Genomic DNA, 20,416 nt, shown 5'->3' on the forward strand with positions numbered 1-20,416 from the left:
CATTTGGAAAATTTAGTTGACATGATTTGCACTGGCTGAAACTAGTGAGAAAATGTCATTACATAACTGAAAAATATATTTTACTGAAAAATATATTTTAAGTTCTAATGAGCAGGGTCCTATGTTCCCTTCTGTTTTAATTAGTATGAGTGCGTAATTTGTATATTTAATATATTTTCCCTTGTACAGCTCTACAGAATGTTCTGGCATTTTATAAGTACATGTTAATGATAATAATGGGTTTAGGTCATTCAAGAATGCCTATGATAGCATATAAGAAAGGGATGGCAGACATGGGTCTTTTGCCTGTGCAAAGGTGCCTTCTGTTAAGGGCAACAAAAGCTAAATTGTCTTTTTTTTCTTGTAGATTTTAAGGTTGTGTTTAGTTCTGGACTGAGATTCAAAATAGGCCCTGGCATTTCAGGTACACAGAGGCCCAAACAGGCCGCACAGCGGCTCAAACAGCCCCCCACAAGCCCAATATATAGTGACTGTATATGGCAACTTACAATGAGGCCGGACTGGCAACAGGCGATGTTGTGTTACCAAACAGATGGAAATTCCCACTATCTCCAATAGAAAAGTATTTTCTGTGCTCTGTAGCCTGCTCAGGGGGCATGGCAAATTTTGACTGGTGTTACCCTTAATGATGCCTTCCCTAATCAGATTTAAGATGCTGATTCTGCCCCTGTAGACCAATCAGGCAGCTTATCTGCTTGTGTATGGGGCCCTCCGACAGAGTCAATCGGGCAGGTTTGTTTTTCCCATCAGATCGAAGAACGTATCAACGTGCAGATGTGTTCCTAGATCTAATGGAAAAATCAAATATGCCCAACTGACATCTGCTGATTTTTATCCAGATATTGGACAAAAAAATTTGGGTTATAGTTGCCCTTTAAGCAAAATTGAGATCCTGTGAGATGTGAATTATTAAGAGAACTGGATGTGCTTAGAAATTGAACTTGTTATACAATTATTTGTTATACATTGGGGTCTATTTATCATGCTGTGTAAAAAGTGGAGTGAAACGAGTGAAACAATAGCGGTGCTGATGCTCGTAGCAACCAATCGGATCTTTGCTTTTGTTTTCTAACTGTTGAAATCTAATTGCTGATTGGTTGCTCTGAGCAATATCACCTATAATGCTTTACTCCACTTTTTACACAGCATGATAAATAAGCCCTTTAATCTGGCTAAACTGTGTAGATCCTACAAACAAACTGGTTCAGATTTCAGGCGAATCAAAGCCTATTAGAGCACGTACAATTAAGTTAGAGTATTAACATCGTCACCATTGCATCTGGATCTTATACTGTAAAACATACATTTAATTAATAAAATATGTGTATGGGTTTAAATTTTGAAACATCGCTTTTAGGCCCATGGTTTTGTGCTGTGAAAATGGGATATTAAAAATATATTATTCTGTAAACTACATCTCCCAGCAGCTCTCCCGACACAGCTATCTGGCTTTTGTATAGTCTCCCTCATTATACCAACCAACCCCCCTAGTACTGAAGTGATCTGTCTGTTTACTGTAATCCACCTTTCCTGGGATTATCTCTCCCTTTGCAGGGGCAGTTAAGCACTGCTCAATTTTCCAATAGCTTCACTGATTATACTGAATTGCTGCATAATCCATCATTACTGAGCCTTACTTTAGTTCTCTTTGGAGGGCCCAGGGGTCTGTCCGATCTCTCGGTGGGTGCAAGTTAAGAAGTGATGAATGGTCCTTATTGAAAACAACGACTTAATGAGCATTTCATTTCAGCGTTTGCAGTCTTCTGCAGCAGCCAAGTGGTTAATAGTTGTGTCTTTATAGCCTCATTAAGTATTGAACAGGGGAATTGTATTTCATCTTGGTAGAGATCCACCCTTCACATTCCTGCTCTTCCCCCCCTTTAAATTCCTATAATGCTGGCCTGGGTAGATGAAGGCAAATTGTCACAGTCTGAGATGATTTAGGGATAATCGTTCGGAGGAAATAAGCAGATGTTTGTAAAGGGTGGGAGATGGTAATGTCTCCCAGTGGAAATAGTGGCAGGAGGTTTGACGCATTAAATGTCGCTGATCTATCCCCCTGGAGACCATAGTATGCAGGGCTTGAAGCTTCCCCCTTCCATTTTAGGCTTCTCCTTGATCAAGCTTGGTTTATGGAAAGGAAGCTATTGAAAAGGTCACCTTTGCCATGTTTACAGAGCATGCTCTTTGAGCCAGTGTGGCTGCAGCTTCTCCCTGATTGCCTGCAAGCTGTAATCTTCTTATAGGTGCATTGTCATAGCAACAGGCCCAGAGTGGAGCAGGCTGGGCACACCGGGACTTGTTCTTGTGCTACCTGAGGGGCGGGATGTTGCAAAGGAGAGGAAGGATGCAGGAACTAGCTGTGTGACAGCAGGTTTCATTTCTCTGCCAGACGATCGTGTTCATAAGTCCACAGTGACTGCAGTTCAACGTACTCTGATGCACAGGCTGGGAGGAAACTATAGTCCCAGATAAAATGCCTGGATTGACTACATTACATGCTTTGTGGCACATTTCATTTTCTGCTGACATATGACCCATGACCTCTGTGAGCCACATTACAGGGCGGGGCTTATGAGATGAGGTAGAAGTATGATTTGGACATGCACGGCAAGGTGGCTGTATAACTGCTTCATGTAAGTGGCCTTCTTTTTATTCCCTACAATCCTGTATAAAAGCTCTCCCTAAACAACCAGTACCATGTATTTCTAGCAGGATCTTTGAGCAAACTGAACAGGCATTCATATTATCATTTTCCTTTTCTCACGTGTTAGGCTTTTATAAACAGTTTTTAGCCTCTCTCACAGATACAGTTGTTCTCTTTCATTGGGCATAGATTGGATGTGACAGGCTATTTTAAGGTCTGAAAGCATGACATTTGGCAATTATTATTGACTTTTTTGGGCATTTTTAATAATTTGGTATTTTCTCGTATTTGTACTTATAAATTATTATTGTATGAGTTTTTTTAATGTATAGAGCCAAAAACGTGCTAGCAAGAATGACTCTGCTCATAGAATTTATATAAAGGAATATGTATTACAGTAATTATACTTGTTTCCTTTTAAGGAAAATAAAACTGCTTATACACCTATGTAATAACAGTCTCCTTCTGTTGCAGGTCACGCGGGTTACCTAAACTGAAAGAATCTCGTTCCCATGAATCTTTGCTGAGCCCAGGTAGCGCAGTCGAGGCTCTAGATTTGGGAACAGAAGATAAAATCCTTGTGAAACCACTCCACAGCAGCATATTGGGGCAAGATTTCTGTTTTGAGGTAACGAAAATTTACTCTTGCATCCAGGGCTGGTCCTATCAAATGTGGGGCCCAATTGGGACCATGTTGGCGGGGCCCCTAGACAAAGTGTTGCTGGCTACTGACACACCAAGTATTTAGGAAAATAAGGGCATACAGGCACAAAATAGAAAGGAAAGGGGCAGACAAGGTAACATAATAGGGGCACACAGGGTAAGAGAGAGAGGGAGGAAATAGGAGAGTGGACTGGGCCAATTAGTTTGGGGCTGGGCCGATTCAGCTTGGGAGCAGGCTTGGTTGGATTGGGGGCAGGCAGGGCCTATCAAGGTTGGAGGAAAGCTGGGCCTATGAGAGTTGGGGGCAGGCTAGACCTATGGATTTGGGGATGGGCTGGACTCTCAAAGTTGGGGGCAGGCCAGGCAGCATCATGTGCTGAGGGAAATATTATCTGTGCTGCCCTGTGGTGCGGGGCCCCCCAGAGGTGCGGGGCCCAATTGGGCCCAATTGGTCCAATTGGCCTAAGGCCGGCCCTGCTTGCATCATAAAAATGTGACAAATGTGTTCTTATCCGGTTTCTGATCTTTGCTTTTTCCTTGGCTGTTGTACCCTCCCCAGGTCACCTATTCCAGCGGTAGTAAATGTTTCAGCTGCTCATCTGCTGCAGAGAGAGATAAGTGGATGGAAAATCTCCGTCGAACTGTTCAACCAAACAAGGTAAAAGGCAGTAATAGCACATATTTTTTCAGATGGCAAAATGCCTCAAGAACATCTTTAGACCAAGATGCTATTTGCAGTAGCAAACCGTGAAGCATTTCCAGAAAAAGAAAATGTATTCTTTTAACCTACAGCATGAGCATTAGTATCCAAATAACTACGGTACCTCTGTGCTATGACATGATAGTTTTAAGCCAATGTTTCAAAACCCAAGGGTTCATCATATTATTTCCTAATAGATTTGATAGTAATGGCACTTTCTTGATTAGATTTATGAATATATTAATTTTTAAAATGAATTTCCTATGGTAACAATTGTTTCTCCAAGTTAAGGATGTAAAAGATAGGCTTTAAACCTTTAATAACAAATTAAAAATGAGTGTCTGAAATATGATATTGGTTACCCGTTTTCCAGGATAACTGTCGCAGGGCAGAGAATGTACTACGGCTGTGGATCATTGAGGCCAAGGACCTGGCTCCCAAAAAGAAGTATTTCTGTGAACTTTGTCTGGACGATACTCTCTTTGCTCGAACTACAAGCAAGACAAAAGCAGACAACATTTTTTGGGGGGAATATTTTGAGTTTTATGGTTTACCCTCCCTGCACAACATCACAGTTCACATTTACAAGGATGTTGAAAAGAAGAAAAAAAAAGATAAAAACAATTATGTTGGTCTCGTGAATATTCCTGTCGTAAGTGTAACTGGGAGGCAGTTTGTAGAAAAATGGTACCCAGTTAGCACCCCGACTGCAAACAAAGGCAAGACTGTTGGTCCTTCAATACGTATAAAGTCCCGTTACCAGACTATTACCATTTTACCCATGGAGCAATACAAGGAGTTTGCAGAATTTATCACAATTAATTACACTATGCTGTGCTCAGTCCTGGAACCAGTCATCAGTGTCAGAAATAAGGAAGAGATGGCATGTGCTTTAGTGCACATCCTGCAGAGTACTGGCAGAGCCAAGGTAAGACTATTATTATTACTTACAGTCTGCCTCTTTTACTGGGCATGATTGTTATATGTCAGATTAGTTTATTACTGTTTTTTATACTTATACTGTACATTTTCCTATATACCCAGGGCTGAAAATAATGCCTTCCAATCTAATTATAACTGACCTGAGATACTTTCTGTTTACTATATAAACTTCGCTCGGCCTAGTGGTTATGAAGATTGTGCATTTATGTTTAGTTTTTTGAGTTATGGTGCATTATAACCAAGCAAGCATTCTACACCTTCCATGATAATTTAACATCTGAGGAGCTATCAGTGGAGTTTACAGACAGAGCTTTTCTATTATAATGATGTGCTAAGCATCTATTTGCCTCATGGAATAACATTCAAGTTTGATCGTAGCTTAAGTCTTATAGGATTTCACAGTATTAAGCAGTTTTCCCACTACTCCCATGGTAACACAAAACTGGTCTGAATTGTGGGACCTTATGTTTTATTGAGTTAGTATACCACTACCATGCAGAAAGGCAATTGAACATTGCTCCAGTGTAACCACTGATGCTAGTTGCCATTCATAAGTACCTCTTAGTTGCTTGTGACTTTAGTTTTACAAAGAAGACTAGATTATAAACTCTATGGACATGGATCCTCCTTCCTACTGTGACTCACACCACATGGCACATATGCTCCATATATATATATATATATATATATATATATATATATATATATATATATATATATATATATATATATATATATATATATATATATATACTTGTTTATTTATTATAATGCTTGTTCTCCCTGTGTGTACTTGTGATTGTACAGTGCTGCATATCCATGTCGCTCTGTGTAAAGCACATACATACATACATACATACATACATACATACATACAATACATAATACAAACTTGCAAAGCAATGTTGCTATTCCGGCAATCGGGAAACAAATTGGCCATCCACATATTGTCATAAGATACAAGGGTATGAAAACATGTTTCTGTGTGTTTAGCAATCTGGACAGGTATTATCTTGCCATGGTGGATATTAGTTTTTCTGTAATTGGTCATATTTCCCTTAGTTCATATAACAATGTTAACTAGGGATGCACCGAATAGACCGAATCCAAAATAGTGGATTCAGTGCATCCCTAATGTTTACATATACTGCCAATATTAAGATAATAATAGTACAGATGGCCAATCTTACAATATACTGAGGTACAGATTTTTACAGATGATGTAAACCTAAAATAAAATATGACTACTGCATGGCCTGTCGGGTGGCTTGTAATTTCTTCAAGCAATCCTATTTGCAGTCTAATAGATTAATGATTTGTTGTTATATCTACTGAATGGTTGGTATCTCTGGTATCTATACGTGTATGGCCTGCTAAGACAGTCAGAAAATAAAGGTCATAGAAAGTGTTTCTGAATAGCTTGAATGATTTTATCCTCTAACCCAGGGGTCCCCAACCTTTTTAAACCGTGAGCCACATTCAAATATAAAAAGAGTTGGGGAGCAACACAAGCATGAAAAAGTCCCTTGGGGTGCCAAATAATGGATGTGATGGGCTATTTGGTAGCCCCTATGTGGAGTGGCAGCGTACAAGAGGCTCTACTTGGCACTATACTTAGTTTTTATGCAATTAAAACTTGCTTTCAAGCTTGGAATTCAAAAATAATCATGTGCTTTGAGGACCCTGAGAGCAACATCCAAGGGGTTGGAGAGCAACATGTTGCTCACGAGCTACTGGTTGGGGATCACTGCTCTAACCCTACCTTGTCAGTGCTTACAGACATCGGCATCTTTCTTGGAAAGATTAGGTGTTGTTACCCAAAGATCAGATGCTTCTCGCCTCAGTAAACAGGAGATACTTTATTTTTTTCTTTATTGCCCTCCCAACTTTATTGGCTTCAGCCTTTGTAGTTACAAACAAAACAGAACTGGGGTTTCATTTTGCAGCAACTGGCTCTGCATCTCCCTATCATTGGAGAGAAGACATGTAGGTTTTTTATAAAGCAAATGGTTTAAACACCTCTTAAAACGTCAGTGGTTATCTAAGATGTAAGGGCATTGGCCAACACAGAGCTTTATCACCTGCGATTATTGATAAGCCTGTGCAGGAAACTTCAGGCGATTTAGCGAAATGTTGGCCAATACAGCAAGCGATTTCAATTATTTCTTTTCTTTTTTTGTTTTATTGAGTATTTTTGTGACAATACAAAACAATTAACAAAAAAAATGGGGAATTGTCTTACAACACACTGCATTTTCTTGTGCTTACATGCATGCATTACAGACAGGGAAATTTGATTACGACCAACCAAGATAAATAGACATAGATGTTATTATGACTGTTAATGCTCAGTGGTTGCCGATTCCTGCTTCTCAAGCTAAGGCCCCCGTATTGCCTGGAATTTGTCCGGACATCCTCTGGCCAAATATACCACTTTCTGCAAGGGGAGTATTTCATTTACTAACTGTTTCTACCTGGTCAGGGTGGTGGGCCTAGTGTCTTTCCATGTTAATAATATAGCTTTTTTACCATAATATAGCATTTGGAGATAGAACAATCTCTGGCATGGGGGAAGAGTAAAAGGTTCAGTATGGCATAACTCAGATGTACATATGTTTGGGAGATCAAATCTGGTCTGGATGAAGTCCAGGATTTTACGCCAGTAGCATTGTATGAGGGGGCATTCCCAAAACACATGGAAAAAAGTTCCTACCTCAACCCCGCATTTATAACAGTTGTCTGGGGTACCTGGGTAGATCTTGGCTAATCTGTGGGGGGTAAGATAGATTCAGTGTAAACTTTTTATCTGTATCAACCTGTCCCTGATATCGTTAGTTCAGTTATTTGTTCTATAATCCCCTTCCAGGCCTCCCCTTCCATTACCGGGATTTTGGCCGCCCATTTTACTCTTAACCTGTCTTAATGAGAGTCTGTTGAATTTAAAAGTATGGCGTAAATCCAAGTGATAACCTTTTTTAAGTTGAGGCTGCCTAAGGTAGTGCTCCAGTGAGGATTGGGTTAAGTCCAATGGTCTGGACTGGAACTGAGTCTGGAAGGCATGACTCAACTGCATCTAAAAATCATGTGAGATGGAAATTGGTATTCTGTTTTCAGTGCCTGGAAAGATTCAAGATGCCCATCTGCTACTATTTGTGATAGGTATTTTATCCCCTGGGAAGCCCATAACCCAGAATTGGGTATTTTTTGGAAGTGCTGCAGTTCTCCCATAGTAGGGTGCCCGGCGGCCAGGTTTCAGGTCAGGGATACCAGCGCCTAAGGTATAAATCAAAAATTCTCATCACTGGTTCCATTTGGGCAGTATGCGGAAAAGCTCAGCGCTGGCCTCTGTACAAGTGATTGGCTAGTGCCTCTGGTGAAGTGGCACAAGCTGCTTCAGCCACAAGTGCTTCGTTATTTATATTGGGGGACAACCACCAATATGTGTATACTAATTGGGATGCATGATAATATAATAAAAAATTTGGCAGCGCTAGACCACCCTGGTTGTAGGGGACTGCAAGGCAGCTAGGCTGATACAAGGATTTCAATTATTTCTAATGGAGAGGCATTATCAGGAGATTTGTCCCCCGCAAACACTCATAAATAATCGCAGTCTGCATATCTCCTCGTTGGCCACTGCACTGCTACTTCCTAGGTAGAATATAATAAAAAGCTTTAGAAATGTGGAAAGCAATTGTATTTCGAAGCATTGTTTGCATACACGTGTTTGTCTCCTGTTACTTCCATGCCCATCTGTTTGTTTCTGCCATGGGATTTTGGCTGTGTTTTTTTGTAACAAATAAATGGAAGAGACATCTAAGATTTGTCATCTCTTCTCAGAACTACCATAGTGGTCTACTTTTAGTTTATACCATTCAGGCCTGACCACTGGTTACAGAACAATCACTGGAAAAACTCTGAAAAGAACATACATGTGTAATAACAATATTGTGATTATTATTCATTTTTTAGTACTAAATATGTCCTATATTAAACATTAAATGGGAGTTTTTTTGTACCCGCTATGATCATGTCCCCCAGGCTGCAGTGGTGTAAAAAAAAAAAAAGATGAATTGGGGGTATGGGAAAGAAGGCATTGTGACCAATATTGCAGTCTTTCAAAGCACAGCAGCAGTCAATATGTCTTTTGTTACAGCTGTTACAGACAAAAATGCCCTTCTTATGGCAGAGACTGCAGGAGACAGGCAAAACAAACTGCTTAGAAGCGCCAGGGCAATCATTCCTGAGCTGTTTATCAGCTGTCACTGCCAGTGTCTGCCGTAGGCATGAAGCAAGTAGGTATGGATGATTTGACCTCCGCTGTTCTCCACAAGAGCACCACGGTGGTTAAATGCCTTTTATGCTGTGATCCTTACTGTTTGTTATGTGGAGAGTTATATCTCTGGGACTTTTTCTGTTGCTGATCCTATAGAAATGTTTTTCATCCAGTTTGACTAACTCCTGACAGAACTGCATGATCGCTTGTCTGTGGCACCATAAAATGATTGCATACCTCCCAACTGTCCCTTTTTCGGAGGGACAGTCCCTCTTTTGACAGCTCAACCCACAGTCCCTCATTTGTACTGGAAAGTCCCTCTTTTCTCTGCACTGAACAGCCAGAAAAAGAAACAAAGTTTCTCACTTAATTGGCTTTTAGCAGAGAGCCCAGAACAGCTAACAGGTGCAAATAAGATACTTTGTAACAATTTTGAGACACAAAAACACAGTTTAGATAAGGAGATATATTTTCAAACTTTCATAACCTGCCAAATTTTGTAAAACAAACATGGTAATTAGGGGGTGTGGCCACCAAAAGGGGTGTGGTCAAAATAATTGCTGCGCTACGTGCGGGAAAAAACATTTTGTCTCTCTTTTTACTTCCAAAATGTTGGGAGGTATGTGATTGATGTTGCCAATCAACCACTAATGCGATTGCAACAGTCAGAAACCAACTGACCATAAAGCATTTCTGTCCTTGGACTTAAAGGAAAAGCGAACCAGTACGGGGGAAAAAATGTTTTGGACACTCCACACACTGCTGGCCATAGGCACAAAGATACTAGCATACAAAACGAAGATTCGTACGATTTTCGGGCAGTGTGTGGAGTGTCCAAACATTTTTTGTACCATGGTGATCGGTTGTTCAGTTGATCAGACAGGTTAAAAGATTTATATCAGCTACCAATAAGATCTCTACATGTATTGCCTATCTGACGATATCAATGGGAGATTGTCACTGCTATTTGTCGGACATAACTTTTGTGCAATTGCTGCCTGCCAATAAATGACCAGAGAATCATGTGATTTCTTCTCTTTACTACTTTATATTATCAGAATGATTAGTTGCAGGTCAGAAGACTGGCGTGGACGATCGTCCGTCTGACTTTAGGCAATAATCTCCACGTCTATGACCAGCTTTACTGTGGGTGATCTTCAGAATGAATGCAGCTCAGCTATGTTTCTTTATAGCCACATAGTATGGATATGCAGCTGAACCTCATGTCGGCACTCACTAAGCTGCCCCCCACTGTGTTCTGTATGTATGTGGCCACTTTCACAAAGAACACACCGTTGCTAGTTTTCAAGTATCGTGGAAGTGCTACTTATTTGCAGCAGAGACGAGAGAATGGTCAGTGTATATTCCCTTGCCTCATGTAGTATCAGTCATTATATTACAAAGTGCATTTTAACACAGATATTTTTTAACTTCATCATCTCCACACCAATACAAGTCCTGGAATTGGTAAAGGCAATGGGAAAAAACAGTATTTGTTCTTTCAATATACGTGTATCTCACCAACCTCTTCTAGTAAATTCTTTACCATGGATAACGTGCCATTGCTTTCCTCTTACCTTTTACCACACATCACATTATTTATTTACATTAATATTTATGTCCTCATTCATCTTCCAGTCACTTTTTACACCACTTGCATCCATTGCCATAAATCTTTCTTTCTTGCTGACTTTTACCTCTGGGATTCCATCTCTGAATTCTTCAGTAAGGAACTTTCATGACTCATACAAGCACAGTATCTGATGCAGTCTTGGTTCTCAGGATGGCCCTCCTCTTATTATAGAATTTGTATCCACCTTTTAATTTTTTTTCTTTCCCATGCACATGCACGATCAAGAAATTGTAGAAAATAGACTGTGCATGTACCACAGGGGAGGGGATCACTGGGAAGAAGACATACCCTGAGCTTGTTTTTTCCAGCCCTACTCTCATTAACTGAATATTACAACAGGCAAAAACGAAAACCATATAATTAGCTACAGCCCTACTAATGACTAACTGGGTGCAGCAAGCTAAATACCGGGTTCTGAGTAATTCATGTTGTTTGCAGAATAGTAACTACACAAGCTCTTTTCAGGCCAAATGTTGTTTTGCCCATGATTTTCATAATGAACCCAGAGGAGGATTGTTCCTTGTTCTAAAAAAGTTACCTTGGGCAATGTGAAACAGTTGTCCATCCCTTGCAATCAACTTTAATTGGCATGCATATATGCTTACTTCATTTTACGACATTGCAACTAAATTGGCTATTGCCTGAAAAAGGTCTTATACTGCTTTTAATACTGGACAATAATGGAAGCGTGTGTATAGCAATTCTTCTGTGTAATAACAAAGCAATGGCAGTGTTTGGGAGATAACTGCTGTGCAGACATTCTATTTTCTCTAATTATACATTTTTTGACTGATAATTTACCTCATCACAGGTAGCAGTAGGGTTCCTATCCAATTGTATGTCTGCAAAAGCATAGTCAGAACTCTATGTAGATGCCACAAAACAATCAGATTTTAATTCCCCAGTGGATGTTCTGCTACAGTGTCCCTGGACCAATGACAACTCCGTTTGTTTTTAATGTTTTGATTATTTTATCTCATGCCCTAAGGAGTAGGGATGCACCAAATCCTGGATGTCTGGCTAAAGGTGGCCATACATGGGCCGATAAAAGCTGACCGAGTTGGCAGTTTATTGGACTGTATATTGGACCCTCCGACGGGCTTCCCAAACTGATATCTAGCCGAAAGACAGATGACGATCGGGCAGGGCTAGATATCCCGTTGGATTGCGGACCACATCTGTATGTGGTCCTGCGATCTGACCGCCTGTTCTCCTGGACTATGATCCGATCGTTGGGCCCTAGGGCCTCAAGGTGGGCATATCGGTGAGAGATCAACTCATTAGGAAACATCGCCAAACAGGGGATCTCTCTGTGTATGGCCACCTTAAAACTAATCTGAATCTTTTATATTATGTGACTTTAAAGCACTGGACAACTGTGTATTTTTGAATGATGCAGTCAGCCAAATCCAAACATGCTGGTTTCAGTGCACAAGGAACAAGGAAGAGCCACAACAAAGATATCACAATGTACAATGTCACATACCCAGAAAGCCACTTGCTGCTCTGGAAAAACTCCATGTATAACCTGCTGTGATTTATTTTCAACCTCTTCAGTTCAAAAATACTGTTGTGATCTTCATTTTACTTCTCCTGTACTACAGTTACTTATTTGTGTGCCCTTGAATATTTTCGGTCTAGGATCTGTCTCGGTGCACTCCCCCCATTATGTCACATCAACAAGGATGTGTGGAGGTGCCACTCTCTTGATCTGCTTCAGTCTGAAGCAGAAATACCATTTTCAGTTAGGAAAGATGAACCCTGTTTTGTTATAAATCAATGTAAATTGCTGCATAATAATTATGATGATGATGAAGAAGAAGAATGCTGGTATGACTTCCCAACGTGGCGGAACAAATCACCTTGGGTAGTATTGTTTCTAGAATACTTTACATAAAGAGGCCCATTAAGGGTGCAGTGATACCAGAGAGGCTCATTTGGGGGTGACAAACGTTGGCAGCATTACTTTCGGTCTGCTCATTGTTTGCAGTGCATTCATGTGATTTGGTCATTCAAAAGAAATAAATGAATGAATGTTGCAAGGAGCAGTTCTCACTGATCTGAACAAATCTTGGGGGCTTGTTAAAATAAAACAAGAGCTGGAAGCTCGGCCTGGTAATTGGATTGCAAGCTCATTGGAATTTGTTGTTTTCATTCTATACAGCCTTCTGTTCCATGGCTCATGCATACATAGACCACAAGTAATTAGACCACATAGTAATTAGTAAATTAAATTGGGAACAGGCACCTTGCAGAGAGTTTGATATTACCATAAATGTTTGATATTAAATAAAGCCATTTATGCATTGTTCCCGGTATAGCCATTGCAATCTTTACTCATATGGAGGGTATGATTTAAAAAAAAATTTGATGTTTAACAAAATACAATTGGATGTAAGGCTAATGAGAGGCAAGAGGTTTTTTTTTCCACTGGTGGAGAAAAGGCAGATTTTGCCAGCTGCATGCTCTTGTGTGTAGGGAAAGGAATAAATGAGATCTGTCACTGTGTTTATTTTTCTGGCTGAAATCCACTGTGTTTGTGCAGTGACCGGCAGCAAGGGATGTACAGGTCAGCCCGGAACCCGCCTGCAACCATTGATATGTATAGACTTGTGCCTGTGTTCCCTGCCCCATCGGTGAACATGTTGAATATGGGTGTTGGGTCTATAAATACCAAAGGCTTGGTGGGTTAGGGTCCGGTGCGAATCAGAAGCAAGCAGGTTGACTTTTAGTGGACCTGCACATCAATAAAATACAGATCTCATTCACAGAGTTGTGGTGTCGGAGTTGTGGAGTCGGCAGCAATTTGCCAAAAATATACTGCTTTAAATGCTTTAAATACAAGCATTGAAAATAATCAAATCAGATTTAAGAGCTTCAATGAAGGAGTATATGGCAGAAGCAATTCTGTTTCCAAGAACAATACTTTAGTTCATTTTGGATTGTAATTAGCAGCTATTCTACAGCTATATGCCAAGTTCAATTAATATATACGTTTTTAGGTTTTACAATTGTTTTGATTTTGTTTTAGAATTACCAAAGCATATTTTCATATTTTTGAGCTTTGGCAGTGATAAAAGGCCTTGTATGTTGTGTCTTCGTTCAAGCAGCATAGAAAATGTGTTAGTATATTAAAGTAACAGTAAAATGAAAACATTTTAAAGTAATTAACACACAATATACTGTTAGCATGCACTGGTGTGTGTTTGTTTGAGAAATGCTACTATAGTTTATATAAACAAGCTGCTGTGTAGCCATGGAGGAAAACATTCAAGCTGGAAAATTAGAACAGGCACAGGTCACATGCATATGACAGATAAGCCCTGTCCAATACAATGGTGTTTTTTTTCGTTATGTGCTTTGTAACCTGTGCCTTTTCTCCTTTTATCCAGCTTGAATGGCTGCCCCCATGCTACACAACAGCTTGTTTATATAAACTAGTATTCTTTCAGAAGCAAACCTGACAGTTTTACCAGTGGAGAGCAGCAGTACATTATATTTTATTTACTTTGATACCCTTTCAGTTTTTGGTGTTACTGTTCCTTTAAAAACAGAGGAGTCGGAGGTACCATAAATTGAGGAGTTGAAGTCAAAGGATTTATGTACGGACTCCAGAGCCCTGCTCATTCATTTCTATCACTACTCTCTCCACCAGCAGACAAAATACCTGGCCGTATTTTGAAAGAGAAGTGAAACTTCTCAAGATCAAGATTTAGCCACTCAAAAGAATAAAATAACACTTAAACCTTTATAACATGGATGCCTAAATGGTATATCTTGTCAGCAGCCCAGCATTGCCCAAAAACAGTTTAATTAGATCAACCCTATGGGTAGTTTCTTTATTCAGGGTTTCAACAAAATGGCTTGTGAAAAGAGGCGACGTTTAATAAAGTATATCAAAATGTGTTTTGTTTGGCTGTAATGCAGTTACATTACAGTCTATGGCATTATAAACTTGAATTGGTCGATCCTGATATCTGATAATCTCATTAAAATATACCCAACATTGGGAAAGTCTGGACACCCAAGCCCAAAATTTCTTTTGTATTGTATCACTTGAAAGCTTTGTATACTTGTAATTCCATACTTACTTGACATCATTCTTTCGTTAATGACCTTAAATCATGCTATTCACATTTCATTTTATGGGAGCCAAGACTTGACAGCAGATGCTCAGCCTAACAAGCACAACATCAGTTCCACCAGAGCTTTTTGGAAGCATAGGTTTGTTTGCAAATAGCAGAGCATACCAGTGTCATGTTTCCATAGCCACACTGCTATATCTGAGCTCTCCCTAGTGTACCTACAACTGAAAGATAACACGCAAAGCATCTCTGTTGCGCACATACTACAGGAAGGATAGTTAAAGATGCAGTATCTGCTGGCCATCAATATACAGCAATACAACACTGGCACTGTTGATTTTGCTGTTCTGATTCGTACAAATTCTTATCTAATATATGCACTTAAAATTGTTGGCAGCTCTGTATTGTTTTGTGTGTACACACAAGCAATACTGAATAAAAAATTAATTTGTTTTATTGGGTAGTTTGGGCATTTACATGCCCCCATGCCGTCCCCAGTCCAGTGGTACCTGTGAAAAAGAGAGGTGCAGACTCAACGTTACTGGGCCCTGAGCTATGTTGTAGTGCTGTCTGAGATAAGTAATTCTGGGCTGGGGCCTTAGGTACATTTTCAAACAGCCACTCTGTGTATTACTTGTGTAATATTCTTATTAGATACTGGGTGTTGTTTTGTTCTTCTTGGCTTTGTCAGGAAGAACTACGGTGATTAAAACACTATGTCAACATCTGCTCCCCAGTCTAGTGAATCAGAACAGAGTTGATTATCTAGTGATTGCTGCAACCATATCTGTCTCTCACATTTTTATTAGTTAAAGGGGTTGCAACCAAATGTTGCTATTGGGCCATAGGTCCTGAGAATAAGAAGTCTGAAAATCACTTAGAAAATGTACACTGTATGTAACAGACAGTATTTGTATGCACATTGCATGATGTATGCACCTTTCTGTTGTACAGCACTGTGGAATATGTTGGTGCTTTATAAATCTATGGTAAGTCTAAGAGCTCGGACATTCATGTTTCCCTACTTATTATATAGTTTCTTCAGTAGTTCCCTCATCAAAAGAAAGTGGCACCCGTTCTAATTGCAGCTATAATGTCACAGTGCTCTTAGACTATTTGGGGTTATCATTGGGATTTTCTTGGGGAGGTTTAAAGAACTTAATGAGGGGGATCGATGCTGGGGCCAGTGTCTTATGGGAAGAATGTAACTGGAGTTTAGCGGCCCCTGCCAAAAGCAATACAAAATGACTGTAGAACCCCCATTTTACATTTTCAGAAAACCCTGAAAAAAAGGATGTAAAGTAATAGAAAATGTAAAATCACAGGAATGCATTATATTTTTTTTTTTTGAAACTTGTATGTTTATTATGTAAGAAACGAGTACAAAACAAACACCTGACTCGATGGTACATAATGAAAGCACATATAAATACAAACAATATGCAAACTGTTTGGTACATGAAAGAAGAAAGAAAAGTAAAAAGAAAAGAAAGTAAAATAAAGCAATATAAAGGCATCACGGAATAAAAGAAAAATCTTAGGTAGTACATGGCATATTCGGCATATTAGGCAAGGTAGCAGGGTGTGTAACCTATTCCCCATAATCCAGCTGCCACCAGAAGTAGCAATGGCAGAGGGCATAACCTCACAGGAGTCATAGAGGGTGCCACGGATCCCAAATTTGGCTACATTTGAGTTTGGACTCCAATGAGTTTGGAATCATTCTCTCCATATGTTCCCTGGATTCCAATTGTTGGAGTAAGTGCTGTATAGTAGGAGTCTCCTTTTGTTTCCAGGATTTCGCTATCAACGTAGCTGCAGTATTGAAAATGTGAAACAAGAGTTTCCTGTTAAGGTTAGGAGAGTTTTCAGGATATATTTGTAGGAGCCCTATTTGGGGCAGGCAAGGCAAGGTATAGTCCAATCTGCTATTTAGTAAGGAAAAGACGGCAGACCAGAACGGTTTAACTGACGGACAGTGCCACCACATATGAATATAGGTACCAACTTCCCCACATTGCCTCCAACACAAAGGAGAATATTGGGAGTGTATTCTTGCTATCTTTTGCGGAGTAAGGTACCAGCGATGAAGCACTTTCAGATGTGTTTCGATATGGTTTGTGCAGTTAGTTGCACCTTTAGGGGCCAATATGGAATGCTGCCAAATACCAGGGGCAAAATGGATTTGGAGGTCGTCCTCCCATCTTTGCATATATGGAAAGAGGAAGTCATCTGGTAACTGGAGTTGCTGATGGTAGCAATCTGAAATGAGTGCTTTACCGTCCCATGCTTTACTGCAAAGGTATTCCATTCTAGTCTTAGGACATAGGATTTTCACATTCGGAAGATGAGATTTGAGGAAATGAGTTACCTGGAGGTAGGTGTAATAATGAGAGAGTGGTAAGTCGTACTTTTCAGCCAAATCTTCAAATCTCCGCAAGGAGTTCGCAAAGTACAGATGGAATGCATTATATATTGATTACAAAAGATTGTATAAAATGGAAAACTTAAAATTAGGGTATGTAAATTTGAGGTTTCACTAAAACACAAGTAAATAATTGGAGATATTGGTATGTAAATCTGGCATTTGGGCCTATCTGTGATTCTAAACGAGTGCTGGTAAATGCAGGGGGAGCAACAGGTATTAGGATCAACAGCAAGTACTGGAAAGGATCTTGATCAAAAGTTTGGGCACCCCAGTTTTGGACAATACTTTTCAGGAACAATATTTATTGTGCCCCTGGCTGCCCCCAGACAAAAAGCAACATAGAATTAATCTGTCTACATTTAATTATGTTGATTGTAGTGGGGAAAACACTAAGTATGCCCTGACCTGGCATGGATACCAAATGTTTTATCTGTGATTGGAAGGACCCCGGGTCACCCAGAGTCCCCTTTAGCATGTGCATGTCACATAAGTGCAGTGTTGAAGCAGAGCAGAAGTGGTTTCTACTGTTCAGCTTCTTACTTTTGAAAAACTGCTAACAGCAAGCTTCTCTGTTTTCTGCTCTTTATTAGCAAAGTTATAGATGTTACTGGTTCTGGGTAACTCCCCATAAATGTGTTTTGACAGAAAAGCTACATTGTCTTCTAAAATGTTTTACTAGATTCCAAATAATTCCATCTATTAGCCACATGACCCCATGCTATCTAGGTAGCAGATTCCCCTTTCTTGTAGTTTCAGTATTAGCAGGGGTGCTTCGCCAATGAGGCGAGTTGAGGCTGTCGCCTCAGGCAGCAGCTCCCCACTAGGTACCAGGGGCAGCAAAAATGCTGCTCCTGGTACTTTAAGAGCGAATTTCCAGGGGAGGGGGGCAGCAGCAACTGCTGCTGCCTCAGGCGGCGGAGGGGCCAGGATCGCCCCTGAGTATTAGCAAAAATTCACTTATATGCAAATATATGGATGCACACATGAGAAAAGAGTGTGTTGACTGTGATGTGGGGAGGGGAGTAATAGCAAATACAAATTTTGTTTTAGATTTACAAACCAATAACCAACATCAGTGAATGTGTTGTATTTACTGCTGTTCTCATTGACAACATACCTCTTATTGAATGTTACCTGTAACTAGATCTGTGCCTGTTACATTTCCCTAAATCTGTCAGTTGGAAAACTAGAAGACAGTAGTACAAAGCAAAGTCTAGTTCTGAGGCCTTCATAAACATTATGTTTCTGTTTTTAAGAAGCACAGAGCTGTCCCAAGAAAGATGTCAGTACTCATCTATATAAAATTAACATTAGGTCCACCAAGCTAATAATAATCCAAATAAACAGCACCGTCCAAAGTAGTCTCCATACAGCTGCATTTTCTTTACTTGCTTTATTTTTGTTGAAATAAGTACGAGATTATACATTATATAGTGAATAAAGTACCCCCTTTTGTAAAATATAGGGATATTATAAGTTACCGAGGAGTTTCATGACCATATAAAAACACGAGGCCGAAGGCCGAGTGTTTTTATACAGGTCATGGAACTCCGAGGTAACTTCTAATATCCTCATATTTTACAACTGGGGGTACTTTATTTATTATAATACACAAATTTCAATGAGTCATGTGACAGAAATGACATCAGAACTCACCGTTTATAACTGATGACATCAGAACTCACCGTTTATAAGGATATAATTTACAGGATATTCATGGCTTTTGTGTATTATATGATATATACATTATATTATTGTAACAATTTCTCATAACTTTTCAGGACTTTCTAACGGATCTAGTGATGTCAGAGGTGGATCGTTGTGGGGACCACGATGTCTTGATCTTTAGAGAAAACACACTTGCCACTAAAGCAATTGAGGAGTATCTGAAGCTGGTTGGACAGAAGTACCTTCACGATGCTCTTGGTAAGGTGGATGGAAGTCAAGAGAAAAGTATATGCTTATTATTCTGTTTTTACTTATGTAGGAGTTTTTCCCATTTGCATCTGAACATAGAATTTGTTATTTAATATTACTAAGGCATCTTTCATTGCAAGATGTACTGTAGCAGCAGATATACATATTGGGTACATAAGTAACACTCTGTTAAAAATACCCCTGCAGAGTAAAGCAATGTGGCAGCTAATCTTAATGAAAATACACAGTAAAGGAATGCTCTGTGCCCTTATACATTACTAGTTATGGGAACATAAAAAGAAGATATCCCTCATTTAGGTGGCATGTTTTTCTTTTTACAGCTGCCTACAATAGTTATTATTTTGCAGTACACCTACAGCACAGTTTTTTAATCTTTCTGTATTCGGTGGGGTTATTGATTGGATCATATTCTTCAACTTGCTTTGCCCTTATTCATTCTCCATCACTGTCTTCCTGTTTCATTGCCGCAGGGGAGTTTATCAAGGCACTGTACGAGTCAGACGAGAACTGTGAGGTGGATCCCAGCAAATGTTCCTCAAGTGAGCTATCCGACCACCAGAGCAACTTAAAAATGTGCTGTGAGCTGGCCTTCTGCAAAATAATCAATTCATACTGGTGAGTTTTATCATGGCACTCCAGCACTGCGATAAAAAGCACATGCTGTGAGAATCCACAGTTAAACATCATATTGCTAGTGTTTAATTTTCATTAGTGACGCCATAATTACAGACCTCCAAATATTGCATATTTTAAGCACATTAACTAAACTAATTTTGTAATAGAAATGAGGGTCAATAACATGGCAAATTTTATTGCAATGCACTTAAGGGAACCTGTTACCCAAAAAAATGATTCCAAATCCTATTTTATCACGTTAGTCAAGATATACTTTAATTACACTATATAAATTATTTGGATTTTGTTTCCTTCACTTTGGGAATTCATAATTATAGCAAGCAGACAGGAGCCATTTTGTAGACACTGTTATTAAGGCAAGCCTTACATCATCTCAGAATCTTGTTTGTGCACCAGAATGGGGGACCTAATGCCCATCCCCATGCACTGGTTACATAATTAAATGGT

The 20,416-nt window shown here is 39.6% G+C and overlaps 1 protein-coding gene across 9 annotated transcripts in view; it reads left to right on the plus strand.

Moving 5' to 3' along the window:
* The window catches only part of dab2ip.L (DAB2 interacting protein L homeolog), a 168,716-nt gene that overhangs the window by 133,427 nt on the left and 14,873 nt on the right, over positions 1-20,416 (plus strand). For all 9 annotated transcript variants that reach the window (XM_018258489.2, XM_018258488.2, XM_041590502.1 and 6 more), the window contains 5 exons: positions 3,143-3,296; positions 3,891-3,989; positions 4,405-4,959; positions 19,177-19,321; positions 19,804-19,948. In XM_018258489.2, coding sequence (XP_018113978.1) covers positions 3,143-3,296; positions 3,891-3,989; positions 4,405-4,959; positions 19,177-19,321; positions 19,804-19,948 — 1,098 coding nt within the window. The remainder of the gene's footprint in view (positions 1-3,142; positions 3,297-3,890; positions 3,990-4,404; positions 4,960-19,176; positions 19,322-19,803; positions 19,949-20,416) is intronic.

Source organism: Xenopus laevis, chromosome 4L (assembly GCF_017654675.1).
Source record: "Xenopus laevis strain J_2021 chromosome 4L, Xenopus_laevis_v10.1, whole genome shotgun sequence".
Classification (NCBI taxonomy): Eukaryota; Metazoa; Chordata; class Amphibia; order Anura; family Pipidae; genus Xenopus; species Xenopus laevis.